General features: G+C 40.6%; 1 protein-coding gene across 1 annotated transcript in view; it reads right to left on the bottom strand.

Moving 5' to 3' along the window:
- Window positions 1–23803, bottom strand: part of GRK4 (G protein-coupled receptor kinase 4) — a 45187-nt gene that overhangs the window by 10386 nt on the left and 10998 nt on the right. Inside the window, 3 exon segments of the mRNA XM_045528411.1 lie at window positions 158–365; window positions 1457–1546; window positions 11400–11436. Coding sequence (XP_045384367.1) covers window positions 158–365; window positions 1457–1546; window positions 11400–11436 — 335 coding nt within the window.

The following is a 23803-nucleotide window of genomic DNA, read 5'->3' as shown; positions in this document are numbered from 1 at the left end:
CTCGAGCTCTGAGTGATGTCCACAGCCCAAGCACCTGCTGCAAAGCTGCAGTGGCTGGCGCCGAGCCTGGGCCACAGGCCGCACTTGCAGGAGACCGACAGCCGGCATACTGGAGTGAGCCATTCAACCTCCCAGCCTCCACACAGCCTGACCTACCGTTCTGCAAATAGATTTGATGTCCTCTGAAAACTTCTTGGAATACTCCTCAGTATCCTCCTTGACTCTTCGCTCTACCTCCTCCCGTCTGACTTTCTCTTTGAATTTTCTGAATGGAGAATGTCCCTGAATCATTTCATATGTAAGACAGCCAAGTCCCCACCAATCAAGACTAAATGGACAGTTTTCATTATTGATAACTTCAGGAGCTATATAACAAATACAGGAAAATAAATTACATTTTGGTTTTAAATTTTCTTGTAATTAATTCCAATAATAAATTATAAATTCAATCTTTGTTACAACATGGATGAATCTTAAAAACATTATGTTAAGTGAAAGAAGCCAGATACAAGCAGCCAAATATTGTGGTTCTATTTATATGAAACAGAACAGACACATCCATAGAGACAGGAAGTCAATTAGTGGTTGCCAGGGCTGGGGGTGGGCGGTGAGGAATGGGGAGTGACTGTGAATAGGCACAGGGTTTCTTTTTTGAGGTGATAAAAATGCTCTGAAATTAGACGGTGGTGATGGTTGTGCAACTCTGTAAATACACAAAAATCCACTGAATTATATACTTCAAATTGGTGGCCTTTATGGTATGTGAATTATGTCCCAAAAAAGGTGTTATTTTAAAAATGTTTGTATTCTTCATACAAGATGAACTGAATTGCCACAGAGTAACATTAACATGGGAAAATGATGCTCTTGGGGAGACCCTGCCTCCGGAAGGTTCTCCCTCCAAACATGCACAGCCACGCCCACGGGCGCTGCCAGTGCATTGCCACCTGTACCTAAGTCAGTCAAAATCCCCAGAGGCTGGTGACAGCAGAAATGGCCGGAGTTTTACTGCAGGACTCAGTGAGGCCCTCAGAGGCCACCCCTGGGGGTTGGCTGGCACTGCCCACGGACCTCTGGAACAACCCCCTTTGGAATAAACCAAGTAGGATGATTTCTCAAGGGGTCTGCAAGGCCGGCGTGCACAGGGAGCGGACTTTGGCAGAGTGGCAGACCTGCAGCCTCGTCCTGGTTCTACCCTCGCTTAGCCATGTGACTCAGGACCCAGAGCCCTCTCTAGGCCTCACTCCTCATCCATAAGAGGGGGCCAGACTAGAGGATTCCTCAGCAGTTTCAAAACTCCGACTGGTTAAAGACTTCAAAACACCACTGTACCCTCTACCAGTGTGTTCAAACTAAGCTTCAGGTCCATTTGTGTTGGGCTTCCTCTACATTCTGAGGCACTCAGGCATCCAGACAGAGAGGACAAGGACCGCTGCTGACATGCTCTCTCACATACCCATGTAGCCAACTGTTCCAATTCTTCCTCGAACCGTCTGCCCTTCTGGGATCTCCACAGCTAAACCAAGATCTGAAATCCAGATATGTCCTGTATGTGTTCAAATACATTACACAAGTCACAAGAGGAAGAAGTAATGACACTTTAACAACAGTAAAAATTGGGAAAAAATAATCTTAACTACCATGGATGGAAATAGTAGCATTTTATACTCTGGAACATTTAAATGTAAAACTGCACTTAACTTTTTCACACTTAGTAAAATTCTATACAGTGCATTCAGTTTTACTAATAGCAGGAAATTAGATTTATGCATGGCTGTTGATCAGGAAGCCCTTTAATCATAGACAACCACGTGATAAGACAGAGGTATTATATTTATTATCTTATTTCCATATAACTACCAGCTACATAAATGAAAAATATAATGAACATTTTATCAACTACAAAATAGTAAATAAACAGATTCTGTCAGAGTACCAGTAGGCTTATCTACAAGGACAGGTATACGTGAATGATACGGAGTTTTTCTCTAGAGAACAAATGATAATCGAGTCAGGGAAATAATACACAAAATTAAGGTATTTCACTTAAAGAACTATATTATGTTTTAATGCCTTCCATATAGAAGTATTTAAATATTTGTTGAACTATAGGCTGGGCGAGGTGGCTCACACCCGTAGTACCCTGGGAGGCTGAGGTGGGAGGATTGCTTGAGCTCAGGGGTTCAAGACCAGTCTGAGCAAGAGTAAGACCCTATCTCCACCAAAAACAGAAAAATTAGCTGGGCATCATGGTGTGCATCTGTAGTCCCAGCTTTTCAGGAGGCTGAGGCAGGAGAATTGCTTGAGCCCAGGAGTTTGAGGTTGTGGTGAGCTCTGATAATGCCACTGCACTCTACCCAGGGTGACGGAGACTGTCTCAAAAAAATTTTTTTTGTTGAACTACTATGAAAATAACAAATTACAGAAAACATTCTTCTGAGAGTATAGAAAGATAAGCCAGCCCTGGAAGCAGATGCCCCCTTAAACATATTCACCACCTGTCCCCCCAGCTTCCAAAATATACCTGGTATATATAGTATAGTGGATGCTCAATAAATATTTATTGAAGAAAGGAATTAACAACCAATAAATATTTACTGAACACTAAAAATATGCAACATGCTCTTCAAGGCACTGAGATCATTTTAAAACAGTCTACATTATACTTCAGACAGGAAAATCAACCTGTGACTAGGCTTGCACGCATATGAACCACGCCATGCCCTTGCTGCAGGCTCGCTCTGGGGAGGCAGGAGCAGAGAGGGTTCTGCACAGACTCTGGAGCTGTATGGCCTGTGTCTGAGTCCCAGCTCTTACTATCACGGCTCAGTTTCTTCCCTCTATACAGATACAGGCTGGCAACAATGCAGCTCTAATGTATTTTATGTTTAAGCAGAATACTGGCATGTTGTGACTTCTTTTTTAAGTATTACAGTCTTATTTTTCCTTTAAAAAGTGATTTTTAAACTGAGAAATGCAAATTAAAAACTACACTGAAATACCAATTCCCACCTAATAAACTAACAAAAACCCCAAAGTTTGAGGATATAGTCTGCTGGCAAGGCTGTGGGGAAACAGGCAGGAATGCAGACCAAGATAATATCCTGGAGTGGAATTTGGCAATATTTGGCAAAATTGCATGTGAATTTACCCACTTCTAGGAATCTATCAAAAGGATACACTGATATCCTAGGAAATGACATGGGCACAGGGCTACTAATTGCTACACTAACTGAAATAGCAAAAGAGTGGAAACAACCCAATATCAGCGAGGAATGGGCAAATAAAGCAGGTTCATCTGCAGCAGGAATAAGGGAGAGCTCCACTGAGTGTGGCAGAGAAATTCCTGTTATATATTAAGTGGAGAAGCAAAGTGGAGGCTGAGCTTGGTGGCTTACACCTGTAATCCCAACACTGACGCAGGAGGATCACTTGAGACTAGAAGTTCGAGATTAGCCTGGCAATATAGTGAGACCCCCGTTTCTACAAAAATGTTTTAAAAGATAGCCAGGCATAGTGATGCGCTCCTATGGTCTCAGTAACTTAGAAGATTGAGGCAGGAGGATCGCTTGACCCTAGGAGTTCAAGGCCAACCTGGGCAACATAGTGAGATCCCATAGGAAGGAATGGGGAACAAATATTATATCTACACATATACTGTATATAAGTGAAAAAAATTTTAAAAATGAGCTAAAATGATTACTTGAGGGGGTGGACAGAGACGGAATCTAGATGTCTCTGAATATGTTTGGTTTTTCAGTTTTGTCTTTGGAACCACATAAATGTTTTACATAATTATAAAATTTTAAAAATTAGATCACTAAAAATTAAAAACAAAATGAAGAAAACAAACCTGTGGTATATAAGCTGGTGGCTTACCCACACAGGATATTGAGTGACTATACAATAACTTAACCGAACAATCCTAGAACCAAAGACCTTTTGCTAATAACCAAAAGAACTGCATGTAATCCTAGCACTCTGGGAGGCCGAGGTGGGTGGATCACTTGAGCTCAGGAGTTCGAGACCAGCCTGAGCAAGAGCGAGACCTCGTCTCTACCAAAAATAGAAAGAAATTATCTGGCCAACTAAAAATATATATAGAAAAAATTAGCCGGGCATGGTGGCGCATGCCTGTAGTCCCAGCTACTCGGGAGGCTGAGGCAGTAGGATCGCTTAAGCCCAGGAGTTTGAGGTTGCTGTGAGCTAGGCTGACGCCACGGCACTCACTCTAGCCCGGGCAACAGAGCGAGACTCTCTCTCAAAAAAAAAAAAAAAAAAAAGAACTGCAAAGAAATCTTATATTGTTTTCAATAATTTTACTGATGTAATAATATTAATATTGTTATTCTAAAACTTTTACATATATAGTGGATAAAATAAATAAGTAATTATGTTCATGTTATTAGGAACTAATACTTTTAGCATTAGGCAAAAAGCACAAATATGAAATGAAGAATTTAAATAAGAATTAGAAATAACAACATGAGTCCATGATAAATATTTTCTTTTGGTCTCAAGATGCCACTTTCCACACAGAGGACCAGGGCTTTGGAGAAATGGTGGGTTCCAGGTCCCACTGAGCATGCGTGCGGGGCAATCCTTACACAGAAGAGAGGAAAAGTTACTAAAGACTCCTGGGTGCCCACTAGCCAAAGTTGGGATGATCTGAATAGCAAAAAGAATAATGATGCCAATAGAATAAAACCTGTCAAATGTGTTAAAAGCCACAAGTTCATAATGATACCAAGACTAAACAAAAGCTTCACTGGTTGTCCTGAAGGATGATAGAGAACTAAGGCGATATCCTGGTAAGTGGAGATAAAGGGAAGTACTCATCTGCTTTTCCTGAAACAGGCAAATAAATGTGGATGGGATAAAGATTTTTTAACAGATGAATCCCAACACATAAGTGCAAAAGGAATGATAGCATTAGAATAAAATTATTTTATAATCTCAATAAAGCAATGTATCTGAATATTGATCATTAAGCCATTAAGTGAGGCTAGCGGGGAAATGAATAATGGATGGTTGAGGCCGACCAACATGCAAGAGCACTGATCAATCCTAACACCATAAAAAGAGACACTTGGCCATCACATGCCTCTTGATGTAATATAACAGGAAGTGCTCAAGGATGCTTACCAAAAATCAAACTTGGATCTCTTCCAGCCTCCAGATCTAACTACTGGCTTACAGGAAAACAGGGGGATGGGGCACACATTAAATCCAGCTGAATCCAGAACACAGGAAATTCCACAGGACAAATGGCCTGTGTATTAGTTTGCTAGGGCTGCCATGATGAAGTACCAGAGACTAGGGGCTTCAACAACAGAAACTTATTTTCTCACATTCTGGAGGCTAGAAATACAAGATCAAGGTGTTGGCAGGGTTGGTTTTATTCTGAGGACTCTCTCGTTGGCTTGGGGGAGGCCGCTTTCTTCCTCTGTCTTCACATGGTCATCTTTCTGCATGTGTCTGAGTCCTAATCTCTTCTTATGAGACACCTGTCATATTGGATTGAGGCCCACCCTAAATGACCTCATTTTAACTTCATTATGTCTATAAGACTCCATCTCCAAATACAGTCACATTCTGAAGTGGTGGGGGTTAGGACTTCAACATATAAATTTTGGGGGGACACAATTTGGCCTATAATACCTAGTTTCATGAGCAAATAAATGACAAAAAGAAGCAGGGAGGAGGAACCTATGAGGTTAAAAAATAAGAATATTACAAGCAACTGTAAATATAATGTGGACTTCATTGACTACTCAATATACAACTCTAAAAACACTTATGAAACAGAGAAAATTTAAAGCTGATGGGGTACTATGTCATGTTAAGAAATCTTTAAATATTTTTGGATGTAATAATAGTATTGTCTTTAGGATAAAAGAGTGTCCTTATCTTTCATAGATACATACTTTATGGATAAAATGATGTATAGGATTTCCTTTAAAATAATTATCAGTAATAAAATGTTACTGGTTTTTACAATGGCTCCCTTTTTACCTCTCTTTTTGAGAATATACATATTTCACAAAACTAAAAATACAAGCATGACACAGTTTTCTTTGTTATCCAAACTACCAGCTGAATTTTATGAGCCAAGTCCCCCTCAATAAATAACTTTGCAAAAACAGAGTACTGGCATGTTTGTGATGGACAAATGCTAAATGTGTCTCACAGCCTAAAACAGATGATAATCAGCTTTTTTACGTAATGCCACCACAAACGTAAAATTCTGCTTTACAGATGAAAACAGAAAACCTAACAAGCTGTCTAGAAGGGAAATGAGGAAGTATTTACACAATCACGTTACTCTTTCTTTTCCTGAGAGACGGGGTCTCACTATGTTGCCCAGGCTGGAGTGCAGTGGCTATTCATAGGTGCAGTCATAGTGTACTACACCCTCAAACTCTGGCCTCAAGCAATCCTCCCACCTCAACTCTGAGTAGCTGGGACTACAAGCCAGCTTTCATGTTACTCCTAACATGTCAATTTCATTCATAAGTAAGTAAGATGACTTATATATGACTTACTGGCAGAAACTCATTCCTAGGAATTTTAATTGTATGAAAGTAAAAAATCCTAAAATCAGCTGCATTTTTTAAGTCATAGAAACTGAAGTATGATCCTATACATAGGATTCCATTTATTAAAAATGTTAAAAGGGAAACAGAAAGAAAAGGAAATTAAGTCTCCTGAAATTGAGAAAAGTAAAACAATGATTTGTTATTCCTTTCCATTCTTTGTTTTCCTTAAGAGATGGAGTCTGGCTACGTTGCCCAGGCAGGCCTCAAACTCCTGGGCTCAAGTGATCCTCCTGCCTCAGCCTCCTGAGTACAGCTTTCTATTCTTAATTGGAACATGACTGGGTCCATGGTCTATAAAGAAAAAGAAACACAGTAATTACCACATAAATGGTTCTGGGCTCTTGCTTCAGGGGAGGATGGAGAAGGTCTTGGCAGGCCAAGGCTACTACTTACTACAACTAGAAGAACCTAACAAATCACAAAAGTCATCCTTTTAAAGGCATCAGCAAGCCGTGGCAGTAACACAGACTAGATGTACTAAATTTCCAAAGCAGCAAGGCCTCCAGAGATGCCCTGACAAGTGGCAGTGGTGTTTCCCTTAGAAGCATTTGCACACACTCCATACAACGCAGGAGCTAGCAACTGGGAGGGGTCTGACACAGATGTGCCAGCTGCCTCCACCTGGGACTGGGGGGCTGAGAGTCTAGAGTGGACCGTTGGGGGATACTGCGGGGACAGAGACACTAGCACAAATTTTGGCACTCATGTGGCACTGGAGAGACAAACATGGAGACCTGAGGACCTCAAAAGCAGAATGGTCTCCCCTCAAAATATCAGGAAATAGAATGTAGGAATCTAAAGGGTAACACATTATGCCCAAGTTGGATGTGTTTCAGGAATGAAAGGGTAATTTAACATTTGAAAATAAATTTGTTTCATTAACTACATTAGTAGAAAATGAACATCATAATTATCTTGATAGATAAAAGCACTGACAAAATTCAACAATCATTCATCATTTTTTAAATTAAAAATTTTAAATCTGACAAAGAATTGCTACAAAAGTACTACAGCAAATTCATGCTTAATGGTGACATATTGGAAGGTTGCCCCTAAGATCAGGAACAAGAAAAGAATTCCTGCTCACCACTTCTATTCAACATTGAACTGAAAGTCCTACCCACTATCATATGTAAGAGAAAGAAATAAAAGTCCTAAGAATTGGAATGGACCAGGCGCGGTGGCTCATGCCTTGTAATCCTAGCACTTTGGGAGGCCAAAGTGGGAGGATGGAGTGAGGCCAGGCATTCAAGACTAGCCTGGCAAGATCTTGTCTCTACAAAAAAATTAAAAAATTAGCTGGGCATGCTGGCATACACCTGTAGTCCCAGCTACTCGTGAGGCTGAGGCAAAAGGATCCCTTGAGCCTAGGAGTGTGAGGTTGCAGTGAGCTATGATGATGCACTGCTGGGGCAACAGGGGGAGAACCTGTCTCCAAAAGAAAAAAAACAAAAAAGAATTGTAATGGTAGACATGAAACTGTCATATGCTGATGGCATAATGGTGTATGTAGAAAATTCCAAAAGAATCCACAAGCTTTTAGAATTAAGTGACTTTAGCAAGGTCAGTGGACTTAAAGTCAATTGTAATTATAACTAAAAACAGAATCCATGAAAGAAAAAAATTGATAAACAGGATTTCGTTACAGTTAAAAACTTCTGCTCTGTGAAAGAAACTATTAAGAAAATGAAAAGACAAGCCACAGACTGGAGAAAATTTTTGCAAAACACCTATCTGATAAAGGACTGGTATCAAAATATGCAAAGTATTCTTAAAATTCAACAATAAGAAAATAGACAATCCAATTTAAAAATGGGCAAAAGATCTGAACAGTCACCTCCCCAAAGAAAATATACAAATGGAAAATCAGCATATGAAAGCTGCTTAATATAACATGTCATCACAGAATTATAAATTAAAACAATCATGAGATACCACTACGCATCCATTAGAATGACTAAAATTCAAAATGCTGACAACACCAAATACTGGTGAGGATGTGGAGCAACAGGAACTCTCATTCATTGCTGGTGGGAATGCAAAATGGTACAGCCACTTTGGAAGACAGTTTTGCAGTTTCTTATAAAACTAAACATACTGTTACTATTTGATCCAGCAGTTGTGCTCCTTGGTATTTTCCCAAATGAACTGAAAACTTAAGTCCAAACAAAAACTTGCATGTGGATATTTATAGCAGCTTTATTCATAATTGCCAAAACCTAGATGCAACCACAATGTCCTTCAGTAGGTGAACGGATGAACAAACTGTGGTACATCCAGACCATGGAATATTATTCAGTGCTAAAAAGGAATGAGGTGTTGAGCCATGAAAAGACATGGAGGAACCTTAAATACAATTACTTAAGTGAGAGAAACCAGTCTGAAAAGGTTACACACTGTATGATTCCAAGTATGTAACATTCTAGAAAAGGCAAATATGGAGAAAGTAAAAAGATCAGTGGTTTCCAGGATGGGGAGGAGGAGGGGTTAGCAGGTGGAGCACAGAGGATTTTTAGGGCAGTGACACTATTCTGTATGATACAGTCATGATGGACACATGTCATTATACATTTGTCAAAACCTGTAGAATGTACAACACAGTGATCCCTAATGTATACTATGGACTGAAGTTAATACTAATGTACCAATATTGGGTCAATTGTAACAAATGTACCACACTAATATAAAATGTAAATAATAGGAGAAATGGTATTTCTAAATACAAGCAATAGGCAAATAGAAAATGAAATTGTAAAAACAATACCATTAAAAAACACCAAATTGTCTAAAAGTGTATCCAGTAAGTAAAAAAATAAAAATAAAAACAAAAAAGGAAAAAATAAATAAAGACAAGAAATAAAAAACACCAAAAATAAAATACGTAAGACTTTTTACAACAAAAACTATAAAACAGTATAAAGACACATATCTAGAACTACATACTATGTTCATAAATTGAAAGATTCAATATTGTTAGGAGGTCAATTCTCTGGAAATCATTCTATAGATTCAAAACAACTCCAACCAAATTCTCAGCACATTGTTGCTTTTTCCCCACAGAAACTGGCAACTATAAAAATTAATATGGAAATGCAAAAGTCCAGGAATCGTTAAGGCAATCTTAAAGAAGGACTGCATTGCTGGAGGACTTAACAGAATCAAGACATGCTAGCATTTCAGTCATTAAGAACTGCGGTATTAGCCCAAGGATAAACAAAAAGACCAAGGAAACAGAACAGAGTCCACACATAGAAACAGATCCACACATAGAAAAACACTTGATTTATGACAAATGTGGCACTCCAGGGTGATGGGGCACACATGTCACTTTCAGTGAATGGTGCTGAGTCAACAGTTTATACAAAATATGAAAAAAGTACCTTAACCTGTACTTCCCATCACACACAAAAACCAATTCCAGAAGTAAGTGGGAAAGATAAAACAATAATGTTCTTAGAAGAAAATGTAGGCTGGGCACAGTGGCTCACTCCTGCAATCCTAGCATTCTGGGAGGCCAAGGCAGGATTGCTTGAGGCCAGGAGTTCAAGACCAGCTTGAGCAAAAGCAAGACCCCGTCTCTACAAAAAAAAAAACAGAAAAAATTAGCCAGGCATGGTGGTAGTCCCAAATACTTGGGAGCCTGAGGCAGGAAGGTTGATTGAGCCCAGGAGTTTGAGGCTGAAGCAAGCTATGATGATGCCACTGCACTCTAGCCTGGGACCCTGTCTCAAAAAAAAAAAAGAAGAAGAAGAAGACGAAAATGTAGAACATTTTGTGGTGTAGGAGTAGGCAAAGATTTCTTAAGCAAAACTTAAAAAGCACTAAACATAATGAAAAAATAATTCATAAATTGTAATGTGCTAAAATTAAGAATGCTTGGGGCTTCTGCTTCCAGCTGAGAAGGAGTAACTGATACAAAACTTGCTTTTCCATCATAATAACTAAAACATGGTCAATTGGCATCAGAGGACTGCAGTTCCCGGAGAAGAGAAACAGGGGGCTGACCCTGCACTCATTGTCGGGTCCCGCCCAGGAGTGCCTTTCAGATGGGGGCACAGGAGTGGGAACCTAAGCAGAGCAGGTGATCTTGCCAAGTTAGGGAGGCAGAGGCAGACATTAGGATTAGGGGAAAATGGCTCAACTCCAATGTGTGGGGTAAAGTTCTCGAGAGAGAGCTACACAGAGAAAAATCTACTAAAAGTACATGAAAAGGTGTCAGTCTCAGTGTAAGGTCTGTTCCCCCACCTTGTTTTCACTCCTAATAGTTTCTTTTGTTTCTTCCTTTATGTTTCTTTACATGTATATAAGAACACACAAATACACATTACTAATTCCCCTCTTTTTTTACACAAAAGGTAGCATACTACACACACTACTATTGCACCTACTTTTTTCCCAATTCATAGCATATCCCAGAGACCACTGCATTTTCCATACAGAGCGTGTCCTCCCCCTTTTAAGCCACTTAAATGCCACCTCTGCGTGGCAGCATGGCACCACATGTGAACCACAGGCTGACAGAAGAAGCTATGGACACAATCTTCGGCAAGTTTACTTCCCAAATCTTGGTATCACCTTCCTATAAGACGAGAATTTCAGTACTCTCCTCCCTCACACGGTGGGGGTTTCATGTATAAATTAGATAAAAAGTGTGAGGGCACCGGGGAGAGGTATAAAAGGAGCTGGACATTCAAAGTATCCCCCTCAGGACTCGCCTGACACGCCTGTTCTCTTCTCCCTTGCGGGACTCATCCCACACTCTACTAGGCTGTAAGACCCTTCTTAGCCAAGAAGACTCACTTGAGAACAGCTCCCTCCCGACACTGCCGGTGTAGCTCTGTGGGAGCACAACAGCCGTCCTGGCAGTGGTGCCCACGCTTGTGCTCTAGGTATGATCGTCCCCCAGGGACACCATGGCTGAGTGGGCACCCACGTGCTGCTGACTGAGCCAGCTCAACAGGGCCATTCCCTGTCCACAGCCACAGGGTCCCCACACAGACATCTGGGGCCCTGCTCTGTGACACATGCTCTGTGACAAGAGGACAGAACCAAGGGCAGCAAGACAATGTTTAGGGTGCACGGAAATAAAAACCAAAGGAATAAAGCCAGATGAGAGTCAACAGCAAGAAAGAGGGGAAAATGGTCTCACTTTGAGTTTACTCTAATATGCTTCTAAAACTCAGTCTTAACTGAAAATTATGATCTTATCTGCTTCTTGCCTAAATATAGAGGAACAACAATGTTATCTATATATATTTTTTTTCAAGAACACATTCCAAAGAGTTTCTCTTGTGTTGTTTCTATTCTGCATTAATTGGCTAAATCCACATTGACTTTCTGTGTCCAAGTCTCTCTATCAGAGTCCATGCTTTAGACATGAAAGGCTCGCTCACTTACCACAATCATCGAGGAGGATATTCTCAGGCTTTAACTCTCTACAAGGAAAGAAACAACAACAAAAAGCTCATTATTCAGAAGCTGACACTGTGATTCCTGAGTACCCAGGAAAAATAACCACAGATCTCTCTGCGGCAATGAGCAATAGCCAGAACGGCAGGAAACAAAACCACCCTTTGTGAGCCACAGGCTGTCGTTGTCACACGGCAGGACAAGACTTCCACAAAATTCATCTCAACAGACAATCTGTATATGACGACAGTGTAAGGTGACCTGAATTCTCCCTGCTCTAAGTGTGGACTGGCATTGGTTACAATGCAAACCCTGGGCACACACAAGGAAGGCCTCCTGGCTCCACGCCCCCCCTGGCACTTGGCCCTTCTGAGTCACAGGCCCATTAGTGAAACCCGCTGTTACCACCTACTGCAGTACCCTTGCTCTGAAAGGAAGCACATTGTATGTATTTCACAAAATAATAGTAACAGTAGTAGTAGAAATATCAGCTAACTTTTATTGAATGCTCACTATATGCCACGACATCATGCATTTTATATACACTGTCTCCGATAATTCTCACAAAACTTCTGCAGTGTAAGTATAGACAAGGTACTACTCTTGAGGTGTAGTGAAGCTGACTGGGTCACAGAGATGCTAAATGACAAGCTAGGACAAATCCCAAAGCCACTTTGCTTACACCCACAATCTGACATGCTATACACTGGAGACACGTTAATGAAGGAGCACTGCAGTTTTGGGCTGCAAAGTGTTGTCATTTCTTGAACCTTCACTCAAAAACTTTATTTGTGCAGGCTTTTTAAAAATTTTTTATTTCCTGCAGCCTTGAACTCCTGAGGTCAAGTGATCCTCCTGCCTCTGCCTTCTGAATAGCTGGGACTACACAGGTGCATGCCACCATGTCCGGCTAATTTTTGTATTTTTTGTAGAGACGGGGTGGTTTCCAATAGATCTTGCTCCAGTTGAAAGGCATCAAGAGCACTGGGGCTGGAGGGAGAGGGAAGCAGATAGCAAGAGGCAGAAATCCCCAGTCTAGAAGAACGTGGTTCATATACTTATTAACAGCTCTTATCAACATTGAAATCTTCCATCCTTTTTTTAATTTTAAAAGTTCCAGAAAAGATAGAATACAAAAGAGCCTATCCTTCAAAGCACTTTCCATAATTGTAATTATATCTTCATTTATGTGTTCACTTGCACACTGTCCTTCACCACTAGATTATAAGCTTCCTGAAGGCAGGGACTGTGTCTGCTTTGTTTCCCAGAGTGTGTTCCTGGTACGCAGCTCGAGACTGGTATACATCTGGGACTCAGTATGTTTGAATGAGAGAATGAACCTTTCGGCTACTGATAACTCTAATGTTGTGGCAGTCATCTGTAGTGTCTAACTGCCCATATGACCCAAGTCACTACAGAAAAATGGACAGTTCCAGATCGTTCCCTTCTCCCCATTATTCTCTCGTACACCAAACTCCCTTCTTATAGCGGGGAAGATGCCACCTGCTTTTCAATCCACAATTCATTCACTAGAGAAAGAGATCCAATGCACAGCTCAACATCCATTTCCCTTCATGATATTTCTAGTATTTTCTCTTAATTATCTCCAACTGTTGCATTCCAGAAGGGTGAAAATTTCATGCTTTCCAGCATATTTAATAAACGAAGAACCAAGTTTCTTTGGAAATAAAACACTCCAATAAAACTGTCAATGAAGAGTTGAAGTGTGCCCATTTGTTAAAAAAAGGACAAGACAATAGAATTCCTTTGGGTACTCTGTGTACCCCTATCTCTCTTGTCTGTAAATGGATGTGATCCTTACCTCACAAGACTGTTGGATGGATAAAATGACAATGTATTTGAAAGTGCCCTGAAAATGTTATATGTTCTACAAATGGATGTTATTAACATCCATTTTGACCATCTCTAGCAGCATTTTTGTTATTCACATCATAGTTGGTAGTCTTCTTTAATATAGTGATACATGGAGACAAAGTACAGGCCATCTCATTGCATAAAGTCACTCTCTCAGGACAAAAGGCTGACTCTTTTTTTTTTTTTTTTGAGTCAGAGTCTCACTTTGTTGCCCAGGCTAGAGTGAGTGCCGTGGCGTCTGCCTAGCTCACAGCAACCTCAAACTCCTGGGCTTAAGCGATCCTACTGCCTCAGCCTCCCCAGTAGCTGGGACTACAGGCATGTGCCACCATGCCCGGCTAATTTTTTTTTTCCTATATATATTTTTAGTTGGCCAGATAATTTCTTTCTATTTTTAGTAGAGACGGGGTCTCGCTCAGGCTGGTCTCGAACTCCTGACCTTGAGCGATCCACCCGCCTCGGCCTCCCAGAGTGCTAGGATTACAGGCGTGAGCCACCGCGCCCGGCCTAAGGCTGACTCTTGATCCTTCAGAAAACTGTCTGTCAGCTCGCTCCTTACTTCTGTGAGTAGTGCAAAGTATCCACATTCATTTATAAACAATGGAAAATGTCATAATTTTTAAGTATAGTGTCAGAAAACTCCTGACCTACACATTGTAAGAGACCGTCTAAAGTTACTTTTTGGACAAATGAAATATCTTTCAGCATTTAATAAATCCACAAATAATTACACTGGATTCCACACTCATGTTAAGTTTGTGGATTTATTTGCAAGCAAGTACAAAAATAAAGCTGACACTGCAGAGATATGTCTTGATAAGGTTCTGGAGGAGAAATTTTATTTCCCACAAAAATAAAGCAAAATAATTGATTTAATAGTTAAGCAACAAAATTTAACTCCCAAATTGAGAACTGACCTTGTAACTGACACAATCTACACAAACAGAAAATGCAAAACAATACCAAACTTAAGCAGGAGAATAAGAACTGAAGTCCTTATTAGCTACTGAATATCTGAAATTGGCATCAGTTAGAAATTATGACCTCCATTTTCTTAAAGATAAAAGAATCATAGAAATAGGCTGATCTCCTATTATACAAACTCCAGATTTTGCTTCTGACAGTGACATCAAGGACAACTGATGGGGGAGGTGGGCTGGCTTCCATGACATCAGTCTCAAATTGCTTCTTCTCCGTATTCACTGTGCATGTCTATAATATACATCTATAAACAGCATTTATCAGGCTGATTTTTAACTGTTGGTTTTTCTAATGTGTTTCCAGATTCAAGAGGGTGCAGTGATTAAAGCTTTTTGTACATCCATCCAAAATACCCTTTCATTAAGTACCAACGGAAGTAGCATGATTCTAGTTGGGGAAGAAAAATAAATATGAGACACCTACTGTGTTTACTCAAAGACATGATTCTATATATAGAAATCCTAAGGAATGCACAACAAAACTTCTAAAGCTAATAAACTAGCTCAGCAAGAATACAAGATCGTTATACAAAAATCAACTGTATTTCTACATACCAGTGATGAACCATCCAAAAATGAAATTAAGAAAACTGCATTCAGGCCGGGCACGGTGGCTCATGCCTGTAATCCTAGCCCTCTGGGAGGCCGAGGTGGGTGGATCTCTTGAGGTCAGGAGTTCGAGACCAGCCTGAGCAAGACCCCGTCTCTACTAAAAATAGAAAGAAATTATCTGGACAACTAAAAATATATATAGAAAAAATTAGCCGGGCATGGTGGCACATGCCTGTAGTCCCAGCTACTCGGGAAGCTGAGGCAGTAGGATCACTTAAGCCCAGGAGTTTGAGGTTGCTGTGAGCTAGGCTGACGCCACGACACTCACTCTAGCCAGGGCAACAAAGTGAGACTCTGTCTCAAAAAAAAGAAAAGAAAAAGAAAACTGCATTCAAAATAGCATCAAACTGGCCGGGTGCGGTGGCTCATGCCTGTAATCCTAGCACTCTGGGAGGCCAAGGCGAGTGGATCATTCGAGGTCAGGAGTTCGAGACCAGCCTGAGCAAGAGTGAGACCCCCCGTCTCCACTAAAAATAGAAAGAAATTATCTGGCCAACTAAAAATATATATAGAAAAAATTAGCCGGGCATGGTGGCACATGCCTGTAATCCCAGCTACTCGGGAGGCTGAGGCAGTAGGATTGCTTAAGCCCAGGAGTTTGAGGTTGCTGTGAGCTAGGCTGACACCACGGCACTCACTCTAGCCTGGGCAACAGAGTGAGACTCTGTCTCAAAAAAAAAAAAATAGCATCAAATGAATAAAACACTTAGGAATACATTTAGCCACAACAGTACAAGACTTGTACACTGAAAACTGTAAGACAATGCTGAGAGGAATGAAAGAAGACCTAAAATAAATGGAGAGATCCTATGCTCATAGGTCGAAAGAGTCAATATCCTTAAGATGTCCATTATACCCAAACAAATCTGTAGATTCAAAGCAATCCTTAGGAGGCACTTTTTTTTTCTTTCTTAGAAATTGACAAGCTGATCCTAACATTTGTATGGGAATGCAAAGGACTCAGAATATCTAAGATGATCTTGAAAAAGAACAAAGTTGGGGGACTCACACTTCCAGATTTCAAAACTTACAAAGCTACAGTAATCAACTCACTATGATATTGGCATAAGGATAGACATATAGGCCAATGGAATAAAACTGAATCTAGAAATAATACACACACACACACACACACACACACACACACACAGACACCCACACATTGCTTCTGAAGCAATTCAATGGGTAAAATGACTATATTTTCAACAAATGGTGCTGGGATATAGACCCTTACCCCACCACATACTATACTAAAAGTTAACTAAAAAGTGGATCATAAATCTAAATGTAAGACTTAAAATTATAAAACTATTAGAAGAAAACATGGGAGAGAATCTCCATGACCTTTGCTTAGGGAAAGATTTCTTAGATGTAATATCAAAAATGTGATGGATTAAAAACATTATTAATATAAGTGTAATTTGGTAAAATTAAAACTTTTGCACTTCAAAAGACACTATTAAGGGCCAGGTGAGGTCACTCATGCCTGTAATTCCAGCATTTTGGAAGGCGGAGGAGGAAGGATCACTTGAGGCCAAGAGGTAGAGACCTGCCTGGGCAGTATGTAAGACCCGATCTCTACAAAAAATTAAAAAAATTAGCCAGGTGAGGTGGTCCACACCTGTAGTCCTAGCTACTCAGGAGGCTTAGGCAGGAGGATCGCCTGAGCCCAGGAGTGAGGCTGTAGTGAGCTATGATCACGCTACTGCACTCTAGCCTGGATGACAGAGTGAGATTCTGTCTCTTATAAAAAACAAAAACAAAAGAACAACAAAAAACAAAAAACACACCAAAACCTCCTTATAATAAAGGCTGGTAGAGCAGAGCACTCCCCAAGCAACTTGGAAGTATGTCCCAGGCAGCTGTCCTTAACTTTTATATTATATTTTGTGCCTCAGCTTCTTCCTTTTAGGTCGACAGCACCTTGAATTGGACCTCCCAGCCTCCAAAACTGTGAGCCAATAAATTTTTGTTGATTGTAAGTTACCCAGTCTGGGGTATTCTGTTATAACAGCACAAACAGACTAAGATACCAAGCCACAGATGTGTAACTGCCCCTCTCTTCCTCTTCCACATTTGCTATATCCACCATGATTAATTTTGAAATTATTTCTTTCTTTTTGACAGCCTCCCTTGCTATGTGGATATTTCTTGAGGTGAGGTAAAGAAAAGAAAAAGGAGGTAATAATAAAGATAAGAGCATTAGATGGATGAAACTTCTCTTCTACTCATCCCGATTAGCGTCCCAGTGGTACCTACAAACATGCACAGGCTGCAACAGCTGTGTGTGAGAAGGATGATCTGTGAGGCTGGAAGCTGGGAGGACACAAGCTTTGGAGTTAAAATCCATCTGGGACTGAATCACACCTCCACCAGCCACTGTTACATGTATCTTTGCACCTGCCCAGACGGTCGCATTCTATCAGCACGAGGAGGCTCCCCTAACTTGCTGGCCCTACCATCTCCAGTTAGCTAGGCTTAAAATCTGAATATTTTGGACTTGTTCTCACCACACTGTCCTTTAATTCCATTCCCTGCATGCTTGATTCCCAGCTCTGACACATACTAGTTGTGTAACTGTGGGTAAGTCACTTAAGCACTGATTTTCAGACTTATCATATGAAAATAGACATGATGATAGTATGTACCTCACAGGTTTGTTGTGAAAATTAAATAATTTATTAAAGGCCGAGCATCATAGCTCACTCCTGTAATCCTAGTACTTTGGGAGGCTAAGGTGGGAAGATTGCTTGAGGCCAGGAGTTTGAGACCAGCCTGGGCAATATAGCAACAAAAAATAGAAAAATTAGCTGGCTGTGGTGGCACATGCCCATAGTCCCAGCTACTTGGGAGGCTGAGGGGCTGAGGCAGGAGGATTGCTTAAGCCCAGAAGTTGAGGTTGCAGTGGACTATGACGCCACTGCTCTCATGCCCAGGCAACAGAGTGACCCTGTCTCCAAAAAATATACATAAATTCATACGTAATTTATTATACATTAGACCAGTATTAATAAATGTTAGCTATCATCATTGTTATCATTCTCCCCTCACCCTTACAATATAGGGCCCTACATGCAATTTAGGACTCTGACGGCCTACCAAACAGAAGTCACATGAAAGGAAGCAGGTTACAACTCTAATTTCAGACATACTAAACTGCAAGAACCTATTGATTCAAAAAGCATAAAAACCAAGACATGTTAAAGCTTTTAGGCAAAAACGTTATTTTTAGTCCAAGAGAAACAAATAAAATTCTCTAATTCTATATTCTGCTTGACGAAACAAAGAAAATTTTAAATTCTTTGAATCAATTTTCTATGAGATCTAATTACTAATTTCCTAACAGAATCAAACAAAAGGCAGCAGAACATTTATAATAGATTAAAGCTTTTAATGTATGTTATACCTTACTCAACTAAGTAAAAATGGCTGTGCACTCTAATTATTTGAGTAAGTTATTTACAAATCTTTATTCTAAAGAAGAAAACACACCTCATTACTGAAGAATTTATCTAACAGTGACAGTACACAATCACTTTGGTCCTCATCCTCAGCAACTTCATATTCTGCCTGATTGGAGAGATGAGAGAAAAGAAAAATGTTAATTAAGCCGGGCGTGGTGGCGTACACCTGTGATCACAGCTACTCAGGAGGCTGAGGCGGGAAGATCGCTTGAGCCCAGGAGTTTGAGGCTGCAGTGAGCTGTGATGACACCACTGCACTCTAGCCAGGACAATAGAGTGAGACTCTATCTCTTAAAAAAAAATTAGTTAAGTTTCTTCACCAATAACATTTCATAATGTTTAAAATTCTATGACTTACGGAATTGACTTATTACCCTCAAAACCAGAGACCTTGGTATATTGATCAAGTATCTATAGCTCTGCTAAGGGCTGGGAAACTAAGGGCTATGAGAGGGTAAAAAAGCAGTAAAGCAATACTTTCCATCATACTCTCCATGTCATATTATATTTTTAGCCATTAAATGTGGCCAAATAAAATGGAATAAAATATATAGTTTGGACTATTCTAGGCAATAGCAATTTAGAAATGTCCAAGAGGTCCTTGGAAAGCTGAGTCCAGAGCTACCAGGGGGAAGTCAGAGTTGGTGATACCAAAGTAGGGTCATCCACACACAGGTGTCAGGTGACTGGCCCTAAGAGTGGGTGATGTTATCCAGGCCATAAAACAGAAAGGTCAGGAGCACAACCTGACCGATATCTGAACATCTGCAGAGGACAGGTCAGGAAGAACTGATAAGAGAAAAAGAAAACCTAAGGAGAGATCACAAAAGCCTACATAAGAGAATTTCAAGAAGCTAGTTAACAATGTCAACAGACATAGAAACTCAAGCATAAAGAGGCCTCAAAGTCTCTTTTGCAAGTAGGGGGCCTTAGAAGAGCAGATGGCAGTTGGAGAGAGAAGTGAGGGAAGCTAATATACTCTGTATCCTTCAGGAGCCCGGCACAGGTTCATGACAATCAGGCTGACATGGTCAGAATGAGCTTCTCCTTCTATGTTCAAGGGCACTGTATTCACCACAGCAAATAACTAGCATACTCTTTACTTAAAGAACCATTAGACTTAAGTTCTGGGACTTCTGGATACTGTGTGGAATGCAGTTAATGGAAAAGACAGCAGCTGGATGCTTTGACGGTCTTTTGACATGCCAACTTGGCAGGCAATGATCCACAGTTACTCAAACACTAGTCCAGCTGTTGCTGTGATGGCATCTTTATATGTGATTAAAGTGTATAATGAGTTGACTTGAAGTAAGGTAGATTATCCTAGAAAATCTGGGTAGGTCTGATCCAATCACTTGAATGGTGTCAAGAGTACAGCTGAGTCTTCCAGAAGAAGAAATTTCACCTGAGAAGAGCAGTGTCAGCCTATTTCTGGAGAGTTCTACCATGCCCTTCCTGAGGGTCCATCCTACGAATTTCAGACTTTCCTAGACAGACACCACAATTATGTAAGCCAATTCCTTGCAATGACTCTCTCCTACTGGTTCTGGCTCTCTGGTTGAACTCTGAACCAGAGAATAAATATATAATATAACATAAATTTATTTTATATTTAAAATATGTATATTTTAAAAGTTTAAAAAATCCATAACAGAGGAAAAAATGACTACAAACTCAATGATTTAAGACAGTCCTTTCCATTTAATAAGTGCTCAATACATATTTGCTGATAGAACTAGGACAGGCCAAAGCAGAGAGAGGAAGGGTCATAACCTTGTTCTGACAGTACAGATAACTAAAAGTAAGAGAGCTTTTCTGCTAAATTCCAATTTCCTATTGGCCACTTGCTTCTGCATTTCACAGTTTTGGAATTCTAGGCGTGCCAGTGGCATCTGCAAAAATTTAGAAATGTAAATTTTCTTTACCTATAGGGCTTAAAACATTTAGTAAACCATGCTGTAAATAGATGGGCTTTCATCTACGCTTTGTTATTCCATTTATAGAACACAAGCAAAGCAAATTTAGCAAAATTCTTAAGAGCTTAGGATTTTTGGAATGGCAAATGAGCATTGGCTTCAATTTAAAGTCACCAGCTACATTAGTCCCTAACAAGAGAGTCAGCCTGTTTTTGAAGCTTTGAAGCTAGGTATTGACTTCTCCTCTCTAGCTATGAAGTCCTAGATGGCATCTTCCTCTCATATAAGGCTGTTTCATCTACACTGAAAATCGGTTGTTTAGTGTAGCCACCTTTATCAATGATCCTAGGTAGATATTTTGGGTAACTTTCTGCAGCTTCTACATTAGCACTTGCTGCTTCACCTTGCCCTTTTATGCTGTGGAGATGACTTCTTTCCCTTAAACCTCATGAATCAACCTCTTCTAGCTTCAAACTTTTCTTCTGCAGCTTCTTCACCTTTCTCATCCTTTGCAGAGAGTTAGGGCCGTGCTCCAGATTAGGCTCTGGCTTAAGGGAATGTTGTGGCTGGTTTGATCTTCTATCCAGACCACCAAAACTTTTTTCACATCAGCAATAAGGCTGTTTCACTTTCTTATCATTCGTGTGTTCACTGGAGTAGCACTTTTAATTTCCTTCAATAATTTTTCCTTTGCATTCACAACTTGGCTAAACTGTTTGATGCAAGAGGCCTAGCCTTGGCCTATGGACATGCCTTCCTCACTAAGCTTAATCATTTCTAGTTTTTGAGTTAAAGTGAGAGACATATGACTCTTCCTTTCACTTGAATACTTAGAGGCCATGGTAGGGTTACTAACTGACCTAATTTCAGTATTGTTACTCAGGGAACTGGGAGGCACAGGAAGAGGGAGAGAGATGGGGAGATGGCTGGTTGGTGGCGCAATCAGAACACATACAACATTTACTGATTAAGTTCTCCATTTTATATGGGTGCAGTTTGTGGCACCCAAAACAACTACAAAGTCACCATAACAGATATAATAATAATGAAAAAGTTTGAAATATTGCAAGAATTACCAAAATGTGACAGAGAGACACAAAGTGAGCATGTGCTTTTGGAAAAATGGCACTAACACTTGCACAAGGCAGGGTTGCCATAAACCTTCAACTTGTAAAAAATGCAGTGCAATAAAAAGAAGTGTGCCTGTAATTATAATACTGTAACACTGTTGCTGGATTTCAATTTTTAGAACAATCTATGGACAAACATACAAGGAAAGGAGTGATTTACCCAACAAGTAGTTCAGAGGGCCTGAAAAAGGGGTCATGGGAGAGCAAATGTGGAGGCAAACAAAGCTTAAAAAGACCGGGGTCAGATTTTCAGAAAGCCCTAATGTTAAACTAAGGAGCTTGTGTCTATCTAAGAAGGAACAGAGATACAAATAATGATTGTAGGTAATATTTCTTCATCTTACAGCGTGCTAGATGCTTTTTATTTAAGTCCTTTCTGTGTATTATTTCATTTAACCTTCACAGTACTTATACATGTTTGGCATTTTAAGAACATCAGAGAACCAGAGACCTGTTGGGAACTGCTCACTTCTGCGGGCCTTCTGATCCTGATCCCAGGGCTACAGAGATGATCCTGGGGGCAGAAGACAGTGACCAACTGGCAGGAAAAGCAGGAGTGAGGCTGAAACCTCGCAGCCCCGCGAGGAAGGAAGCAGTGAGCTCGGTGGCAAGATGAATTATTGGAGGGAATTCATCCACAGAGCTGTGGAGTCTCTCCTTTTGTGGTCAGGCTGTTATAATACAAATGACATGAGCCACATACTCGGGGAACCTACTGAGGGGACCGAGGAGGAACGAGGTGACTAAGTGCAGCTGGTGTGCTAAGGTGGTGGAAGGCAGCGCCACTCTTTGAGGCGAGCACCCAGGGCCAGGGTGTCGCAGGCTCGGCTGACCGCGTGGGAAGACCAAGTGGGAGACAAGACATGCGCTGTGCAGGCAAGGAGGGTCTGGCTTGGCCACCATGGGTAGGGGAAGGGGCTGCAAAAACAGATGGTCAAACATGTTGAGTGGGAGGCAGACACCACTGTGATATCCAGGGTTTAAGCACTGCTTCAGAGCCCAGCGAGAGAACTGGGACGGACACCAGCACAATCCAGGGAGAAGCTAGACTGCACTGGGCAGGGACTGAACAGCCTGGCAAGGAAGCAAAGGTAACATTATAAATCCACCTGGCTTATCTGGTAAAGACAAACATATGTTATTCTTTTTTGTTGTTATTGTTTGTTTGTTTTTTGAGACAAAGTCTCGCTCTGTTGCCCGGGCTAGAGTGCTGTGGCGTCAGCCTAGCTCACAGCAACCTCAGACTCCTGGGCTTAAGCGATCCTCCTGCCTCAGCCTCCCAAGTAGCTGGGACTACAGGCATGCACCACCATGCCCAGATAATTTTTCCTATATATTTTTAGTTGGCCAAATAATTTCTTTCTATTTTTAGTAGAGACGGGGTCTCGCTCTCGTTCAGGCTGGTCTCGAACTCCTGACCTCAAATGATCCTTCCGCCTCGGCCTCCCAGAGTGCTAGGATTACAGGCGTGAGGCACTGCACCCGGCCCTGTTTGTTTGTTTTTTAACACATTGACACACTAGAAAAAAAATTTTTTTCCTTGGAGCCATGGTGTTTTATTACAAAAACAGAATAAAAACTTCTAAAAGAAAACAATCTTTTCTAATTTAATGAAAAATGAAGTTTACTGACTTCTATTCATTTAATCCATGTTTTTAGAACTAATTTGTAAATATTAATTTTAACAATAAGAACATCAACAGGTAAGATTCTCATGAACCAACTGCAGGGTTTTTCCCAGGTTTTGCTTCATGAGGCCCTGAGCTCAAAACTATCGTGAGTTAAATACAACTCACATGGCAGTTAATGTGTTAAAAT

This window comes from Lemur catta, chromosome 17, assembly GCF_020740605.2.
Source record: "Lemur catta isolate mLemCat1 chromosome 17, mLemCat1.pri, whole genome shotgun sequence".
Classification (NCBI taxonomy): Eukaryota; Metazoa; Chordata; class Mammalia; order Primates; family Lemuridae; genus Lemur; species Lemur catta.
This window is presented reverse-complemented; position numbering and strand designations above follow the sequence as displayed.